Genomic DNA, 17,155 nt, shown 5'->3' with positions numbered 1-17,155 from the left:
TCAGGTATTATTCCAGAGAGAATTCCTGGAGAGTAAAAAGTGGGTAGGTTTGATGCATGTTCCTAGGTCTTCTTCTGGGTCATTTCTTTTTCTTTTTTCTTTTTCTCCTCCCTCCCTCCCTCCTTTCCTTCCTTCTCTTTAGAACTTCTCTGATAGGTTTCCTGGGCATATCTGTGTTTTCTAGGACCTACAGAATGAACCTTTCCAAGATTTTTCTTATTAAATCTGCTAAAAAAAAAAGAATACAGTGTTTACATCTTTGAATGCCTGCCAGATGGGCTATTCTTTCCTGTACCAGGTTTTCATTACAACTGTGTGTGAAGGTTTTTTTTTTGTTTGTTCGTTTTTATAATGATGAGTTTTATGGGACTTTCAAGTTTGCCTTTGGGTTAGTAGTTAACAAGGGCAAGAATGGATATACTCTGGGAGAAAATAATGAATTTCATTCCCTTGATCCTTGACATTTTGAAAATATAAGCAATTGGTCAATTTTTCTTTCTTTTCACTTAGAATTTGACCTAATATTAAGCTATCATTTATTAATCAATTGTGAGAAATATACTGAAATCTATTAGCCGAAAAGCACTGTGCTAGGGTAAGACAGTAGGAGAGAGTAAGACACTGTGGAGCTTGGGAGGCAGACAGTGCATTAGTTATTTATTGCTGCATAACAAACTGTCCCAAAACTTATTAGTTTAAAATAGCACATACTTAATATTTTCTCACATTTCCCGTCAGTCAGTAATAAGCAGGCTTAGCTGGGTGCTCAGCTTCCAGATCTCTCTCAAGGCTAAGGTCAAGTTGCGGTCATCTCCAATGTCAGTAGGGTAGGATTCACTTCCAAGCTTTTTGGTTCTTGGTAAAACTGAGTTCCTCCAGGGTTGTTGGGCGGAGGGCCTCAGTCCTTGCTGGCTGTTGGTTGGAGGCCACCCTTAGTTCCTTGCTATTCAGGCTCCCCAAACGTGGCAGCTTGTTTTATCAAACCCGGCAAGAAAGTCTGTTCGCAAAATGGAAGTCAGTCTTTTGTAACCTAATCATGGAAGTGACATCTTGTCACTTGTAAAATTTTACTTTTAAAATTACAACACAGTACAGTAAAATATTCTCTCACTTTGGGCTATATGCTATCATTAGAGGCAAGTCACTAGGTACAGCCTGCACTCAAGGATCGCACGTGAATGTGAACCAGGATGCATGGAGTATTAGAGGTCATCTTAGAAGCCTTTATCTGCCATAGATATTAAATAATTCACAATTATTTAACTTCAATTGTGAAAAGTATTCGAGGAAAGAAGTGCTAGTATAGTGTATGCTTGGGTGTATAAATAACTCTAAAGTCAAGGAAGGGCTTTATTGAAGATTGGTTTGAGCTGAGTGTTAAAAGATGAGCAGTATTTAACTAGGTGAAGAAAAGTAGGGAGAAATGACCATTTTAACACCCTGAGGCAGGAGAGCACCAGAAAAATCAGAGACACTGGATGAGCCTAAAGAGACTTGGCAGGGCCACATCCTGTATAGCTTTTTGGGCTTTGGTATATCCTAAGAGCTGTCCCATGCATTCTTGATTCACCCAAAATGCATGTGATTTTAGGGACTCAACATCAAATACTTATGGGCCACAGTTGGTGTGCTTAGCTCTCTGCCAAGGGATGACACAGTTCCATTTCTCAAGGAGCATCATCTGTTGATATAATAAATTGGAGATATGTGACACCCACACATGAAACAATAAGCAACCTGAGACATAGAACAGTTGTGTGATGAGTGTAATAATATTGACGTAAAGTGTAAAGTTGTGTGCTACAAATAGAATGGCATGTAATTAGCAAATTGTTGAATACACAGTGATCATTGTGAGCATTATTGGTATTTAAATTAGGGAATCATGTAGTAATTGTTTTTAATTTTAGCTTTATTGAGGTTATTTTGTTGTTGGAGAGATTCGTGTAATTTAATATGAGTGTTGCTCTAGTGTCTGTTATGTTCAGGACATTGAAGCAGAGGTAGTTCTGCCTTGAATGTAAGGTAATAAATTGCACGAGGCTAATGTAATGTGTCAGACCTAAGGTATATATGAGTGAGACTTAATTTCAAGAAGGAAGGGGAGATTGCACCAGGTAGGGCTGGGGTAGGAAGGCTTTTTAAAAGAAGGATGTGATTTGGGGTTTTAAGAACAGTTGTGTTTACAAGGCACAGAAGGGAGAACTTGTTCAGTGCAGGAAAGGTGTGTACTGCTTGCAGGCAGGAATGAATGGATCTTGATTTCAGTGCTAGACTGATGAGTGTTTGCCAGTTTTTGTCATAAAACTTTTAGCCTTAATTACCAAATCACCTGCCTCATCTTTTCTTACTATCTCTTAATCAGCGAAGCTATTAAATACCTCACAGAAGCTCTTCAGTCTATCAGTGAAGTAGAGTTTGAAGATGCACTGGAAAAAATCATCGATGCAGTTGAAAAGCAACCCTGTAAGTAACATTCTGATAGCTCTTAAATTGTTAATATACTTCTACAGCCTCAATTAGACTTATAGACTTAAATGGAAGTTGAGGATTCAGTATTTTTAAAAGATTTGTTTGTTTGTTTGCTTGTTTATTTATTTTTAGAGAGTTGAGAAAGGAGGGAGAAAGAGAGAGAGAGAGAGAAACACCAGTTGGTTGCCTCTGGCACACACCCTGACCTGGAATCAAACTGCAACCTTTCTCTTTGTGGGATGATGCCCAACCAACCAAACCACACTGGTCAGGATGATGATTCAGTATTAAGATGTCCCAGCCTTATGGGACATACCTCTGGTAGCATGTCTTCCCAAGGGGTAACTTCTTGTTTCTTTGGAACCTCAGAGACCCTTTTACAGTTCTTCCCCCTCATGGAGCTGTCACTACCACGTTTCTGTGCTTACCTTCTGATTTTGATCTGGTCCTTTATGCTCACTTTTGTCTTGTTGTGCATGCCTGTAACTTTATCTTACTTAACTTAGGTACTCCTAAAAGGTGGGGCAGGGGGAGTAAGGGAGCAGGACTAACTAACTCCCTTCTTGCTTCAGCCTTTCTTCAGGGATCTTTTTGTTAAGTACTTAGCCTTTTGCCACAATTTTGGGCCTACAAAGGAGGAATGCTCTTTCACACACAAAAAAAGTCCACTGTTTCTAGAGCACTGAAGGAGAGAAGTGGGTGCAGCTTGCTCTCATATGATGGATAGATGTTAGTTTCTTCAATTATATAGAAAGAAATCTGTTCTGTGAGATAGGAAAAAAATGCAATTATATCTCATGTTCACTTCTGAAGGCACAATTTTAAATATAACCTTGTTTTCAGAAATTTCTTTATAGTTGAAAATTTAGACAATAATTAAATTTAGAAAATTAGTGTTTGTAAAATTAAGATGGCACATGATATTTTGCCTGAGAACATACCAAAGTGGTTAAGGGTGCCCAGTCTGAAATCAGGCTTGCGTTTGTGTTGCTCTCCTATCCTTCTGGCCATGCTCTTGGTTAGGTTGTTCAACCTCTCACAGTTGCACTTTCCCCATCTGTAAGATATGGGCATATGAACATCAGTCATAGAATGTCTCTCTAATGGGAGAGTGTTTGTAAAGTACTGAGGATGGCGCCACGTACACATTTACTAAGGGCTTAATAGGTGGTAGCTGTTACTGTTACTGTTAGTGTTACTATCATGGCTACTGAAACACAGCACGTGTGATAAAAAAAGTTATACTAATGTAAACTTATTAAAACTAAGAGCTTACAATTTTACTAAACAATAACTAGAACAAGAGGGCATTTGACTGTGTATTAAGGTACTACAAGTGTATTTGAGTGCAGAAAATTAAGGTATTTGAGGTATGGCTTTTGTTAATGTTGTAATATTTTTTTCCTCCTAAAAACTATGTAATAAGAACCTCCAGGTATGTCTTCAGATTATTCATAAGAAAAAGCTATCTGTGGGGAGAACTAATTTTTACACTTGTTTTTAAAATTTGACTTTGAAATTCTCTTTTCAGTGCCATCCAACATGATCGAATGGTGTGCAGTGGAAGCAGCAGTCCAGGAATGCAGTCAGTCAGTGGATGAAACCATGTATGTGGGAAAAAATGATTTTTCCCCCATGTTGGAGGGGTTATTGAGTGCTTATTTTAAATTATTTTCATGGGGAAATTAATTAGTGGTCAACAATCCTGTAGTGGTTATGTCTTAGTGTTTCCTTTAAAGTGATAGCCTACATTATAAACCTCATTATCAGTTGACTCCTCTGTACTATTTTCTGCTAGGATATGAGATAATTGTGTAGTTTGTACCATGACTACTTTTTACCTCTTACCCCGCATTATATTCTGTAGGTTATGAATGAATTGAATATTCAGAAATATAGTTGACTTTTGCTCTAAAGAAAGTGCTGAACTCAGAGAAGCTCAGAGGCTTACCTTGGGTCATGTGGTGAATGGCAAATGATATAGAACCTCAGTTTTATGACTTTCCCCCATTTTGTGCTGTTAGAGCTTAGGAGTTTACATGCCAATCATTCCTGGATTTTATTTCTCTGAGTGTCCCCCTTTCTTCCTTTTCAAATATAAAAGTTCCTTTATAGTTGAAAATTTACAAAATTAGTACTTGTAGAATTAAGATGGCACATGGTATTTTGCTTCTTTGAAAATTCAGACAGTTTAACTGGAAAAAAACATCTGGGAAAAATTTTTCCTATTTGAGGAAATATAGATAATTGAAAGGAGTCATTACTATCATTTTGGTCAGTAGTTTTAGTTCCCTGTCAGAACTAAGAGCTGCTAAAACAATAGAGAAAGTGTGGAATTTTAACTTTATTGTTGGAAACTCAGTATTTAAGATACTAGAGTACAGTGATGTACCCCTGAAGCCATCAATAAAAATTTAAAATGATTATATCAAAATGTAAAGGTGATAATCATAAAATAGGCATTAAAGTTCCCTGTTGTTTTTGTTTAGCTATCAATATTTATTTATATGTTCCAGTCAGCCAATGTAGAGGTTCAGTAGGTACTGAATGGTAAACAATCTTTACAACTTCAGTTGTCAGAAAGTCATAGTATAGCAGGAGAGAGGCTGTCATTTTTATAGATGAAGAAATGCCATAATGAGTTCAGTAACTTGCCAGGACTGATCCACTAGAAAATGGTGGAGCTGTGCATGCATGCCACGTTTTCTTCAAGTCTGGGATTCTCTGCTCCTCTCGACTTAGTGCTACCACCAGGGTAGCAGGAATGTTTTTGAGTTTCGGAGATAAACATATAATTTTATGGAAGTTTTTTTTTGGTTAGGATATTTATGCTAGTGCTGTGAATTTTTTCAACCTCTTTCAAACATGGTTATGTTATTAACAGGATCTGAAAGTAAAATTATTTGTTGATTTTCCTTCTTTGACTATAAGTGTCTAGGATGTTACCAAAATTTGGGGGGTTCTTTTTCCATTTCACATCTTTTTCTGGGACATTTTTGCATAATATTTTGGAATAAAAAATGTCAAAAATGAATCATATCATTTAATAATATTGCTCAAAAAAGTACTACATATGGGGAGAGATTTTATTCAAATATGACTTTTTATATCTAAATGTTCTTTTTCAACACATGACATTCCTCATTAGAAATTAACTTGATTATTTTTGTTTGCTTGGAATATCAGCAATAAGCAATGCTTTCTTGTGTTTAGGGAGGAAAATTCACAAGCTAAACCTTTGACTCCCATAATTTTTTTTTTTTAGATTTTACTTATTTTATTTTTAGACAGGGGGAGGGAGGGCAGAAGGGAGGGAGAAAAAGAGGGAGAAACATCAACGTGTGGCTGCCTCTCATGTGTCCCCTACTGGGGACCTGGCCCACAACCCAGACATGTGCTCTGACTGGGAATTGAACTAGCGACCCTGTGGTTCACAGGCTGGCACTCAGCACACTGAGCCACACCAGCTAGGGCCATATTATTTTTGACAGTATAAGAAATTGTGTATTTGATCTGTAAAAATAGTATGCATGTGTGACATGAGATTATAATGCAAGTTTTTCATCTAGAATACTTATGTTTTAGTAAATTAGATCTATGTTTTGGGGATGTTTTTCAGAGAACATATTTTCAATATCATAGGAGCATTTGATATTCCACGCTTTGTGTATAATTCAGAAAGAAAGAAATTTCTTCCGTAAGTATTCCATCTATTGATTTCCAAGTGTACATTTTTTTTCAGAAGGTATATAGTCTCATATTTCATTTTTGTCCTACCTTTGTGTATTCGGATAGTCATAAATAGGCATTCCTTTTTTTCTAGTCTATTAATGACCAACCACCCTGCACCAAATTTATTTGGAACAGCAAGAGATAAAGCAGAACTGTTTCGTGAACGATATACCATTTTGCACCAGGTAAGTTGTCGCAGAGGGGAAGAAGAGACCATTTCCACTTAGGTAAGACTTGGGGATAATTAAAGGATGGAATTTTGTAGTCTAAAGTTTGTCATTCAGTAGACTGTTATTGGGCTCTCTCTGAGCCCAATGTAAGGAATACAGAAATGAAAAGATATTTTCCCCTTAGCAATTATGATGATGATAAAAATAGTAGCATTTATTACATGCTTTTGATATGCCAAGCATTGTTTATCACTTTATGGATATTATTTACCTTATTTAATCATCATAATAGCAATGTAAGTATAAATGCCATTATTCCCATTTTACAGGTGAGGAAACTGAGATCTAGAGAAGTTTAGTAAATTGCCCAAAGATCATATCTAGTAAGTAGAGACAGGGTTTTAATCCAGTCTGTCTGAGTCTGGAGCCCAACCTTTGCCTACTACTTTAGACTTCCTTTGGGCAGCTTATCGTCTATGAAGTTGAAGACATTTGCACAAATAAAATATAAAGTAAATTTTATACATGCTCTACAAGAGATACAAACATTCATTCAATGGAAAAATCAGAGAAGTCTTCAAGGAAATGACGGCTCTTGACATGGGCATTGATTGCTTTGCTCTTGGGGCAGTAGGGATAATGTGGTGTGAAAACAGTCACAGCAAAAGGAAAAAATGGACTCTGTTCAGTACATAATGAACCATCAGTACACTTTGTGTAGAGAGGAAGGCTCATGAAGACGAGCATTATGGGATAACTTGGAAAGGCAAGTGGGAGCCTGTGGGTGTGCCTTGGATGGCATTCTTGAGAGTTGGGCCTCTGTTCTCTTGGTACAAGGAGCTTTGGAATATTAGAGAGACTCAATCGAAGCTGGGATTTTTTTAGGCTTTTTCTACCAGAAGATTTTCAGGGTGAGCTAGAGAGTGAGAGAAGACTCACAAGAGTCTGATATTAGTCCTGGCATAAATGATAGCCAGGATGAAGGATATGGCAAGTGCAGTAGACAAGGGGACAGCACTAGGCCAGTGGAAGCCATAGTTCATGGTGACTAGCTGGATGTGAAGGAGAAGGGGGAGAGTGAAGACTCAAAGATGGTCAGGGTTTTGAATCTGAAAAAGTAGGATAAAATAGTGGTAAAATGTTAACAAATAGGAACAAGAGAATGTTTGAGGAAGATGATGACAGGTTCTATTCAAAACATTTGAGTTAAGTTTATAGTAGGCTATCAGGTAAAATGTTTGTCTGGACCAAAGAAATCCATCCGGGTAGAGAGAAATTTAGGGGTGCATCTGCCTGCAGTAATAGATGGAACTATTCAGGGGTGGGATCCTGAGAGGAAGGTGCAGTAGAAAAGGGAAGAGGGTGGAATTTGGGGGCCAGGCTAGGGTGGTGTTACATGCAGAAACAAATGTTCGAGGAGGAGAGGATTGACAACGGGCATAAGCAGTGAACAGGCTGAAGAGAATGAGTACCAGCTTATCTGTTCTGCACTTTCTTCACCTGCATAATGCTGCCAGGTTGACTTTCCTGAGATGGAGCTGTGATCATGGCATGACTTTGCACAGAATTCTTTCCAGGAAATCCACTGCCTATTGAATTAAATGGAAATTATACCTAATATTTGAGATGTCACACATTTTTGGCCTAATCTCTACTTTTCCCCTAATCATACCATTCTAGAGCCAATACTGAAGTTTGGAATTATTGTTTGTTTCTTCCAATGTTCTGTGACTTTGCTCAGACTACAGTCATCCCTTGCTATATCGCGTTTCCCGCAATGCTGCGAAGCTGCAGTAAGTGAGCCGCGATACAGCGAGGGACCACTGTATACTTCACTGGTGAGAACCCATATAGAATTTTATATGTTGTTAAAATTACGTAGGTTTCAGAGTGTAGAAAGTGTTTAAGAGCATATGAAGTGTTTATAAGAGTGTGGGAAAGGTTAATGAGAGAGTGGGAAAGGTTTATAGGAGTGTGGGAAGGGTTTATAAAGCCTTAAAATATATATAAATAGTAAAATAAATATAACGCCGATACTTCTCGGATTTTTACCTATCGTGGGGTCTCTGGAATGGAACTCCTGCAATAGGTGAGGGATCACTGTATTTACTCTCTAGACAACTCTTCTCTCTTATCTCTATTGTTGAAACCCTCCGAATTCTGGGAGGCTGTTCTCAAATTTCTCTTCTTTTCTGAGGCCCTTCTTATCTCCAGTTTGTTGCAATTTCTTCCTTTTCAAACCATTGACTACTCATTAGTTCCCCTACTTGACTTCCTGGCGTTGGCCCTACCTTGCGTGGGTGCTTATCCCTGTTGTCAACTGCAGATTCCTTGTTTGTTTTCCCTGCCCCATTAGGTGCAGTGCTTTTCAGAGAGGATGCCTGGTAAATACCACATTTCTTTTCTTTTTAAAAATTATGTTTTAAAGCCTATTATATTATTTTGAGGGTGTCACTTAACCCCCTGAGCCTCATTTTTTCTCATCTGTGAAATAAAAGGGTTATATTTTATTTCAGTCCATTCATATTTTCATCATAATTGTCTTACTGAAAGAAATCTGATTTTATTGTTATTCTGCTTCAAAATCTTTGCTTTCCATTGTCTATAAGGCAAACTTCTTTGCTTGGCATGAGAAGTCTGTGTTGTCAGGGTTCTTTTATTAGAGATTACAGAAACTCAAATTGACTGGAACAGAAAGAAGTGTAGAGGTCCATCATGGGTTGACCCAGGTGCCCACACAACATCATGAGGCATCTGCCTCTTTCTATCTCCCAGCAACTTTAAAATTCATTTTACTTTCTAACAAGTTCTGAGGTGACAGTGATGGCCACTAGTAACCTTAGCAATAGTTTCTTATTGGCTCAGCTTGAGACCCTTGCTCAGTCCTGAACCAATTACTGATCAAAGGTGTACCTTGATTCATTAGCTGTTGGTGGCCTATCTATAGAAGGGGGAAAGGGCACCAACTCTGCCTGAACTGCATTGACCCACAGTAGGGTAGGGAAGGCTTTCCAAACAGGCTCCAGCTTATCTTTTGCCTTGTCTGACATACTGCCTCACACACCTCCTGTTGCAGTGGTTCTTAAATACTCCTTTACTCTTATAACTCTTTCACATGACACATGCCTTCCTCTGCCCAAAGTGTCTTGTCTTAGCCTCCTTTTGTTTCCTACTAGCAAAGTCTTTTTTTATCATTTAGAATCTCATTAAATGGCCCCTTCTGCCAAGACTCCTTTTTATTTTGTATTGTGACCTCTTGGTACTCTCTTTCACTGGTCCCCATGCTCTGAGGATGACAACTTGGTTTGTTGTCTTCACGTCCACACGCCAGAGTGTGCTGCTGCCAGGTACACAAGAGACTTAAAATGTTTTAAATCATTTTATTTTTATTTTTAAATTATATATCTAGATTTCTACATTCAGTTACGTGGATTTTCAAATTTGAGAATAGATAATAGAAACATTAAATTTAAGGACTATGTTTTGTCAGGGTACTATTTTAATGAATCTTAGTTTTAAATGTCTGCTTCAGTAATTCATGGGAATCTTTCTTTCTTACAGAGGACCCACAGACATGAACTGTTTACTCCTCCAGTGATAGGTTCTCACCCTGATGAAAGCGGAAGCAAATTCCAGGTTAGACATTGTCCTAGTTATTTAGGGGGTGTAAGTATATAAGTTTAATAGTTATTGCTCATTCTAATTTATTGAATTTTAAATGAAAATGAACCACTATTAACTGTTTAACTAGCTAACTGATCTGTGCCTGTCTATTGTTGATAAAGTCCGTGCCCTATGCCCTGGGTCCTACAGAGCTCTAATAAAAGCAACAATTTCCTTCTTTGGGGCAGGCCCTGAGGCTGTGGTGACCCCCAGATAGTCTCTGGCTACAAGACAGATCCCTAGTTCTCCTGATCCATTTGTTATATACTATACTGGCTTTCTGTCCAAACCTCAACATTGCCCTTCGCCCTCACTCTTACACCAAAATACTGGTCCTTGTCCAGCCCATCCTTCTAGTGACCACCACACACTTGTTCAACTACAATGGACTATATCAGTTAGAGTGATAACTTTATATGAGCACTAAAGAAACAACATTCGTCGAATGAATGAGAGAGCCCAGACAGTCCACAGGGCTGTGGGGACCCAAGGAGCAGAGGTGAGAGGGGCAATTTCTTTCATGTGTGCGCCTTCCACTTTTATACTCTTATACCTCAGAAAGTGATTATCAACCAGTACTGTCGCTTTTGTACCAGTAGCACACGTAATCACTGTCAGTCCATCTGTGGCTCAGTTCCCTGCTTCAGTACACAGAATCCACTGGGGGATAGTCCTTAGCTACTTGTGTCTGGGCCCCACCATTTCTGCATGGTTCCAAATAGGTTGTAAAGAGGCCCAGTCTCTTCTAAGGTTCAAATTCTCCACCAGGTTAGATCAGCAATCATGAAGAGGAGTAATCTGATAGATTCTAAAACAATAATACCAGATAATGCCCAAATTAATGTTTGATGACACCATAAGGACAAGACATTTATAGTATTTGACAGTTTCTGCTTTTAACTTTTACTAAAAAACAATATAGTATGTTTTGGAAATTGATATTACTTATTTCTCTCTCTCTCTCTCTCTCTCTCTCTCTCTCTCTCTCTCTCTCTCTCTCACACACACACACACACACACACACACACACACAAGGTTTCTTATGGCAACTCAGATACCCGTAGTATGGAAGCAATATTTCTCCTCTCCTCTTTACCAAAGTAACTTTAAGACTTAATTATTTTGCCCTGGCTGGCATAGCTCAGTGGATTGAGCGCAGGCTGCGAACCAAAGCATCACAGGTTCGATTCCCAGTCAGGGCACATGCCTGGGTTGCAGGCCAGGTCCCCAGTGGGGGCCATGTGAGAGGCAGCCACACATTGATTCTCTCTCTCTCTTTCTCCCTCTCTAAAAATAAAATCTTTAAAAAAACTAAAAAAAGACTTAATTATTTTATTCTTTTCAGTCTTTCCAAGATGTTTAACTTTGTATCCCTGATGGTACCTTTCCTCTTTGAACTGCCACTTATAATACCTATATGGTGATCTCACTTTATGGGCCCCAAAGGTGGTGTCTTCAGAAATCCTTACTTGTAATCTTGTACTCCTGTGTTGCTTGCTTGCTTGGTGGATTGGTTTTATGTGAATTTCAATATTTTTCCCAGTCTTTAAATTGTATTTTTATTCTCTTAATTGTCTTTTTGAAGAACCTAAGTTCTTAATTTGTTGAAGTCCAACTAAACAGGTTTTTTTATTGGATAATATTTTTGGCATTGTTTTTAAGAAATCTTTACCTGACCCAGTTTTTAGGATACAGGTCTAGTATATATATATATTTATATTTATCCTTAAGTATTTCATTTTGTAAAAAACTATTTTAAATGTACATTAAACTTCTGTGTTATTTTAGGTTCATGTTTTTATTTTTATTTTTTATTAAATTTTTTGAAGATCATTTATTTATTTATTTATTTTTAGAGAGGGGAAGGGAGGGAGAAAGAGAGGAAGAGAAGCATCAATGTGTGGTTGCTTCTTGCATGTCCCCACTGGGGACCTGGCCCGCAACCCAGGCATGTACCCTGGCAGGGAATTGAACCAATGACTCTTTGTTTGCAGGCGGGCGCTCAATCCACTGATCTGCACCAGCCAGGGCTAGGTTCATGTTTTTAAAGAGGAACTCCAATATGAAATTTAAGTTATTATTTTGGGATGATGGGATTACATATGCCTTTATTCTCTATATTTAAAATTTCTTTACTAAACATCTATTCTTTGCAATACATACCATTATGTGATAGATGAAAGAAGCTCTATCTGGTAATTTCTATAAAAATGAAAAATTTTATACCCATTCATCCAGCAATTCTGTTACTTTTTGTAGGTTGAAATTATATTTTCTAAGTTTTATTTGATTTTCTACGATAAAGTAGGTAAAAATACTGAAATATACACTCAATTATTTATAAAAAGATTAGTTTCTTAAAAGAATATATATATTTTTAATTTTTATATCTTGAGAGAGAAAGAGAAAGAGAAACAAAGATTTGTTGTTCTGTTTATTGTTGCATTCATTGGTGGATTCTTGTATTTGCCCTGAGCAAGGATTGAACCCACAACCTTAGTGTATCAAGATGATGCTCTAACCAACTGAGCTACTTGGCCAGGGCCGGAATATATATTTTTAATCGTTAAGGATTTATTTTGTTTTATTTTAGCTTAAAACAATAGAAACCCTATTGGGCAGTACAACGAAAATTGGAGATGTAATTGTTCTTGGAATGATAACACAGTTAAAAGAGGTAAGTTAAACTTAATAAGCCTCAAATTTTTATGCGCATCCTTCAGACTGATGAAATGTCAGTTACATATAGCATTTCTACAGAGTAGAAGAGCCTAGTCCTCACTGAAAGCTCTTAACCTCAGTTATCGAGTAACCTTTCCATCTGTGTTTGCTTTCCTGGTAGACATCAGGAAGGAGTGTCTTATACCGGCCACCAGATTGCAATAATCTGAAATTAGTCCCTTATTGACCTCTGGTTGAACTGAACGTACTGAATTTCTGAAAAAGCAAAGCTTCAGACCACATCCTGGTCCCTTGGAGACACTGCTGACTCTCTTAGGTGAAGGCACCTGGTGAGGCTCTTATGGCAGCCAGGAAGTGTTCCTCTTGCCATCTCTTGATCTTCAGTGGTCATTCTTTAGGTACTAGGAATCTCAATTAAGTGATTAGTCTGAAGTCACCAGGCTAGTAAGCAGAAAAGCCTGGACTAGGAATTGTTGAGTTTTGAGGTACACTGTACTCTACTATATTGTTTTGTCAAAATTGTCAGTGCTTTAATTATTTAAACATAGTATTCATTTTTACATAACAGTGGACATATCTTTTTTAATTTGTTTTTAGGGAAAATTTTTTCTGGAGGATCCGACGGGAACAGTACAACTGGATCTTAGTAAAGCTATATCCTTCACTTTTATTTTTTTAAATCTATATCCTTCACTTTTTTTTAATCTGTGAATTACAGAAATTGATTATATGTCATTCTCAAATTTAGGTATTTGGTTTCCCAATGTATCTTTCATATGGTGGTGGTGTTGGAATTTAGAGACATAATCCTAAATAGAGACAAAAATACCTTAATTCCTTCTTATTTGGAGAACCCAGACAAATCACTGAGGAAGTTTATAACATGCTAAGAATGATCTGTACTGTCAGTGTTACCAGGTTATATCCTAGAATCACATATATGGACATTTAAACCTAAATTTTTTAAGGTGTCATCTATTCAGTTTCAAATGGGAAGTCTTTGAATTTATCATTTAGAAGTACTGTTGGGCCCAAAATGTATGTTGACTTTATCACCACCTCGAGCATAGAAATAAAATTCTTTTCCTCAACTGTGTATACCAGTTTCACAGTGGTTTATACACAGAGTCATGCTTTGTCTTAGCAGAAGGTAAGTCAGTCTGCTTTCCTCCTGTCCTCATCATTCTCCAGTAAAACCATTTCTGCATTGGTTAAAATGTGTTAATATGGTATAATTGGGAGAGCATTCATTACGAGAGCATACTTTCAACAACTTTAACTCTCAGACTGTTAATTGGCACAGGTTTCTTTTTGGGTTGATGAAGATATTCTGAAATCAGTGATGATGTTTGTACAACTTGTTATATATTTAAAAACCAGTGAATTACATACTTTTAAAGATGGATTGTATCGTATGTGAATTATATCTCAATAAAGTTGAAAACAGATTTTACGTAGGGTCGTAAGATGAAACATTTCCTAATCTCTTTACTGACACATGTATTGTGAATAAAATGTAAAGCTTTAATTCTGAATCTCTTTCTGTTTCATGTTTTTTAATTTTTTAAAAAAATAGAACTGAGATTGTCTCTGGATCTAAAGTTGTTCTCTAGCTCAGTGGGAATGGCAACTTCTGTAATTAGTTGTCAGGGGATGAGATGATAGCTTGGCATCACCGCTGTGTGTTTTATACTTTTGTCCTTTCAAACAAGAAGGAAAGAATTGAACAAATGAAAGCAACTTTTTTACTTATGTTTTTTCAGGTTGGTTTGAAGATCAAGTGTTTCATGTCAATGCCTTTGGATTTCCACCCACCGAACCCTCTAGTACTACTAGGTACAAACATGTTTGACTTAAACCCTGTAGGAATTTTGTAACGCTGGCAGTAATGAATGTAAGGTAGTATATATATCATGTCTCAGTTATTACAAGGCCTTAGGCTTTGTGGTAGAATGCAAAGAGCAATGGAAAATTGGAGTTAGAAGACTGGGCATTGTATGTAACTGAAAACTACTGGATTGACTCCAATTAGTTGCAAAAGCATCTCTGTACTTTTGTCTTTAACTGGGAAAGAATTCCAATTGACCTGTCTTACTTGTCTGTAGGGTTGATGAGATAAAAGATAGGAAAAAACTTAGAAGAAATTAATTGCCATGTTAATATAAAGCTCTTATTTTTGTATTCAACTAATGAGTGAAAGTTAAAAGAGATAGATTCTGTAGCTCTAATATAAATGAAAGTATCATAATATTAGAAATTTCCAAGAAGGCCTTCTCTGAGAGGAGTGAGTTCCTGTCACTTGAGCTAACTGAGCAGAGGCTGAATGGTGGAATAAAAGTGGTAGCTGGTAGACTATGGGTTGAATTTAGTCTACAGATCTTTTCTTTCTTTCTTTCTTTCTTTCTTTCTTTCTTTCTTTCTTTCTTTCTTTCTTTCTTTCTCTCTTTCTTTCTTTCTTTCTTTCTTTCTCTCTTTCTTTCTCTCTTTCTTTCTCTCTTTCTTTCTCTCTTTCTCTCTCTCTTTCTCTCTTTCTCTCTTTCTCTCTTTCCTTTCTTTCTTTCCTTTCTTTCCTTTCTTTCTTTCTTTCCTTTCTTTCTTTCTTTCTTTCTTTCTTTCTTTCTTTTTCTTTCTTTCTTTCTTTCTTTCTTTCTTTCTTTCTTTCTTTCTCTCCTTTCTTCTCTTCCTCCCTCCCTCCCTCCCTCCTTTCTTCCTTCCTTCCTTCCTTTCTCTCACTCCTTCTCTTTCTCTTTTTCTCTTTCTCTCTTTCTCTTTCTCCCTCCTCCTTCTCTCCCTCCCTCCCTTCCTTTCCCTTTGAGGTGTTAAAACACATTTTGAGTTAATTCCAACATTTAGAAATAGGAGATTTCTCATAAAACTCTATATTTCTGAGTTCTCTTGAGCCACTGATCTGGGGACATGATGCCTGAATTCTCACCTGGCTACAACCCTACTGCAGTGACCACCCACTGTGGGCAGGTTATGTGCGTGCACCCGAGCTCATATCTAGTCAGCCCCAGCTGGCAGCTGCTTTGATATCTGTGTTTCCTTCCTGAAGCCTGTACACATTTGAGTTTGCTCCTCTGGGAGATTAAAGTTGCTTTCTAACATAAGATTCTATTGTGAAGGTAAAGATTTTAACACGTGTAAGGATTAAGATGTTAGTTCTGCATACCTGTATCAGTTCAGGTGTAGAGGCCAGGTTTCCTGCTTGGGGGTCATGGGCAGGGCAACCTTTATGGTGCAGCTCCTCCTCCTTTGAAGTAATCTGGGGACAGTTCTGGTCACACTAAGGAGACCACAAGCCCTCATCAAGCCAGCTCACTTTGAAGTGAATGTTTTCAATGCTAGTTTGTGGCTTTTTACTACATGATAGGTCTTCTTTGAAATATATTTCAATCAAAATTGTTCTCTTAGTGTTTTAGATTGAAAATTACTACTTGGGAATGAGAGGTATAGTTGAGGAAGCTGGCAAAGAGTATTACCATTTGCTTCAATTTAGCAAAGAGGGTGTCATTATAATGTCCCAAATAATGTTCAATTTAAATTATGCCATTTTCTCTAAATTGAACTGTTTTGCGTGTGTTTAGTACACCAAAGACTGGTATGAGGTATCATAAAGTACATTAAAATAAAATATTGTTTTATTCCTATTAGAATTGTAAATTATTCTTCTCTTAAACTACCTTCCAAATAAAATTCAAAGGGCTGTATTCTGGTGGTAGTGAATTCAACAACAGACATTTTATTAAGTAATTTTTATGTGTAAAATACTGTTTTAGAGATACAAATAAGTACACTTAAGTCTACAACATGGTCCCATCTCAAAGGGATTTAGACTAACCTAATGCCTTGCCACTATTGGACAGTTTGTTGTATAATTTTTTGGAGTGCAGATTTGTCAGAACTTCACTGCTATCTTCATCACACTTTCACTGGTACAGGGCATGTGACATGTGTTTTCTGAGTCCAAGGTGGTATTAGAATTTCCAGAATTTCTAGAATATTTCTTTTCAGATTTGACAACTTAGGAAAAAGGGTACTGTCAGGCCTGTATTTGTACCTTATGTCCCATGAACCATGGACAGCAGATTTTAGCAGGGCTCTTCTGGGCTTTAATTCTGAAGAATCAGTTTAATAGGTATTTCTTTCTGTGATACTCTGGTTTATACTTGGGAATATATTTACTTGAAGTCACCATACAATTGTATCGACTTACTGCATTCCTCTGTAACTGCAAGATTATTACTGTAAGAGCATACCTTTGAAAATGCCAAGTACAGTTGGTGGCAACAATTACAGCTGCCATGTCTGAGTGCTTACAATGTACTAAGCCCTAAACCCTAAGAGCTAGTCCTAATATACCTCCAAATTTTCACAATTCTAGGATATAAATTAGCCTTTGTAGGATTTCTTGATTCCTTAGAACAAATTTTTAG

At 37.2% G+C, this 17,155-nt stretch overlaps 1 protein-coding gene across 2 annotated transcripts in view; it reads left to right on the top strand.

Moving 5' to 3' along the window:
* Window positions 1-17,155, top strand: part of POLE2 (DNA polymerase epsilon 2, accessory subunit) — a 30,368-nt gene that overhangs the window by 568 nt on the left and 12,645 nt on the right. Inside the window, exons 2-10 of one of the 2 annotated variants that reach the window (XM_045848594.1) lie at window positions 2,366-2,466; window positions 4,004-4,079; window positions 6,092-6,169; window positions 6,296-6,389; window positions 9,936-10,010; window positions 12,631-12,714; window positions 13,317-13,373; window positions 13,821-13,869; window positions 14,483-14,555. In XM_045848594.1, coding sequence (XP_045704550.1) covers window positions 2,366-2,466; window positions 4,004-4,079; window positions 6,092-6,169; window positions 6,296-6,389; window positions 9,936-10,010; window positions 12,631-12,714; window positions 13,317-13,373; window positions 13,821-13,869; window positions 14,483-14,555 — 687 coding nt within the window. The remainder of the gene's footprint in view (window positions 1-2,365; window positions 2,467-4,003; window positions 4,080-6,091; window positions 6,170-6,295; window positions 6,390-9,935; window positions 10,011-12,630; window positions 12,715-13,316; window positions 13,374-13,820; window positions 13,870-14,482; window positions 14,556-17,155) is intronic. The other variant, XM_045848595.1, reaches the window with a different exon arrangement.

This window comes from Phyllostomus hastatus, unplaced genomic scaffold (genome assembly GCF_019186645.2).
Source record: "Phyllostomus hastatus isolate PE091 unplaced genomic scaffold, TTU_PhHast_1.1 phas_contig_62, whole genome shotgun sequence".
NCBI classification, from domain to species: Eukaryota; Metazoa; Chordata; class Mammalia; order Chiroptera; family Phyllostomidae; genus Phyllostomus; species Phyllostomus hastatus.
Note: the sequence above shows the minus strand (reverse complement) of the source record. Positions and strands in the feature narration are given on the sequence as shown.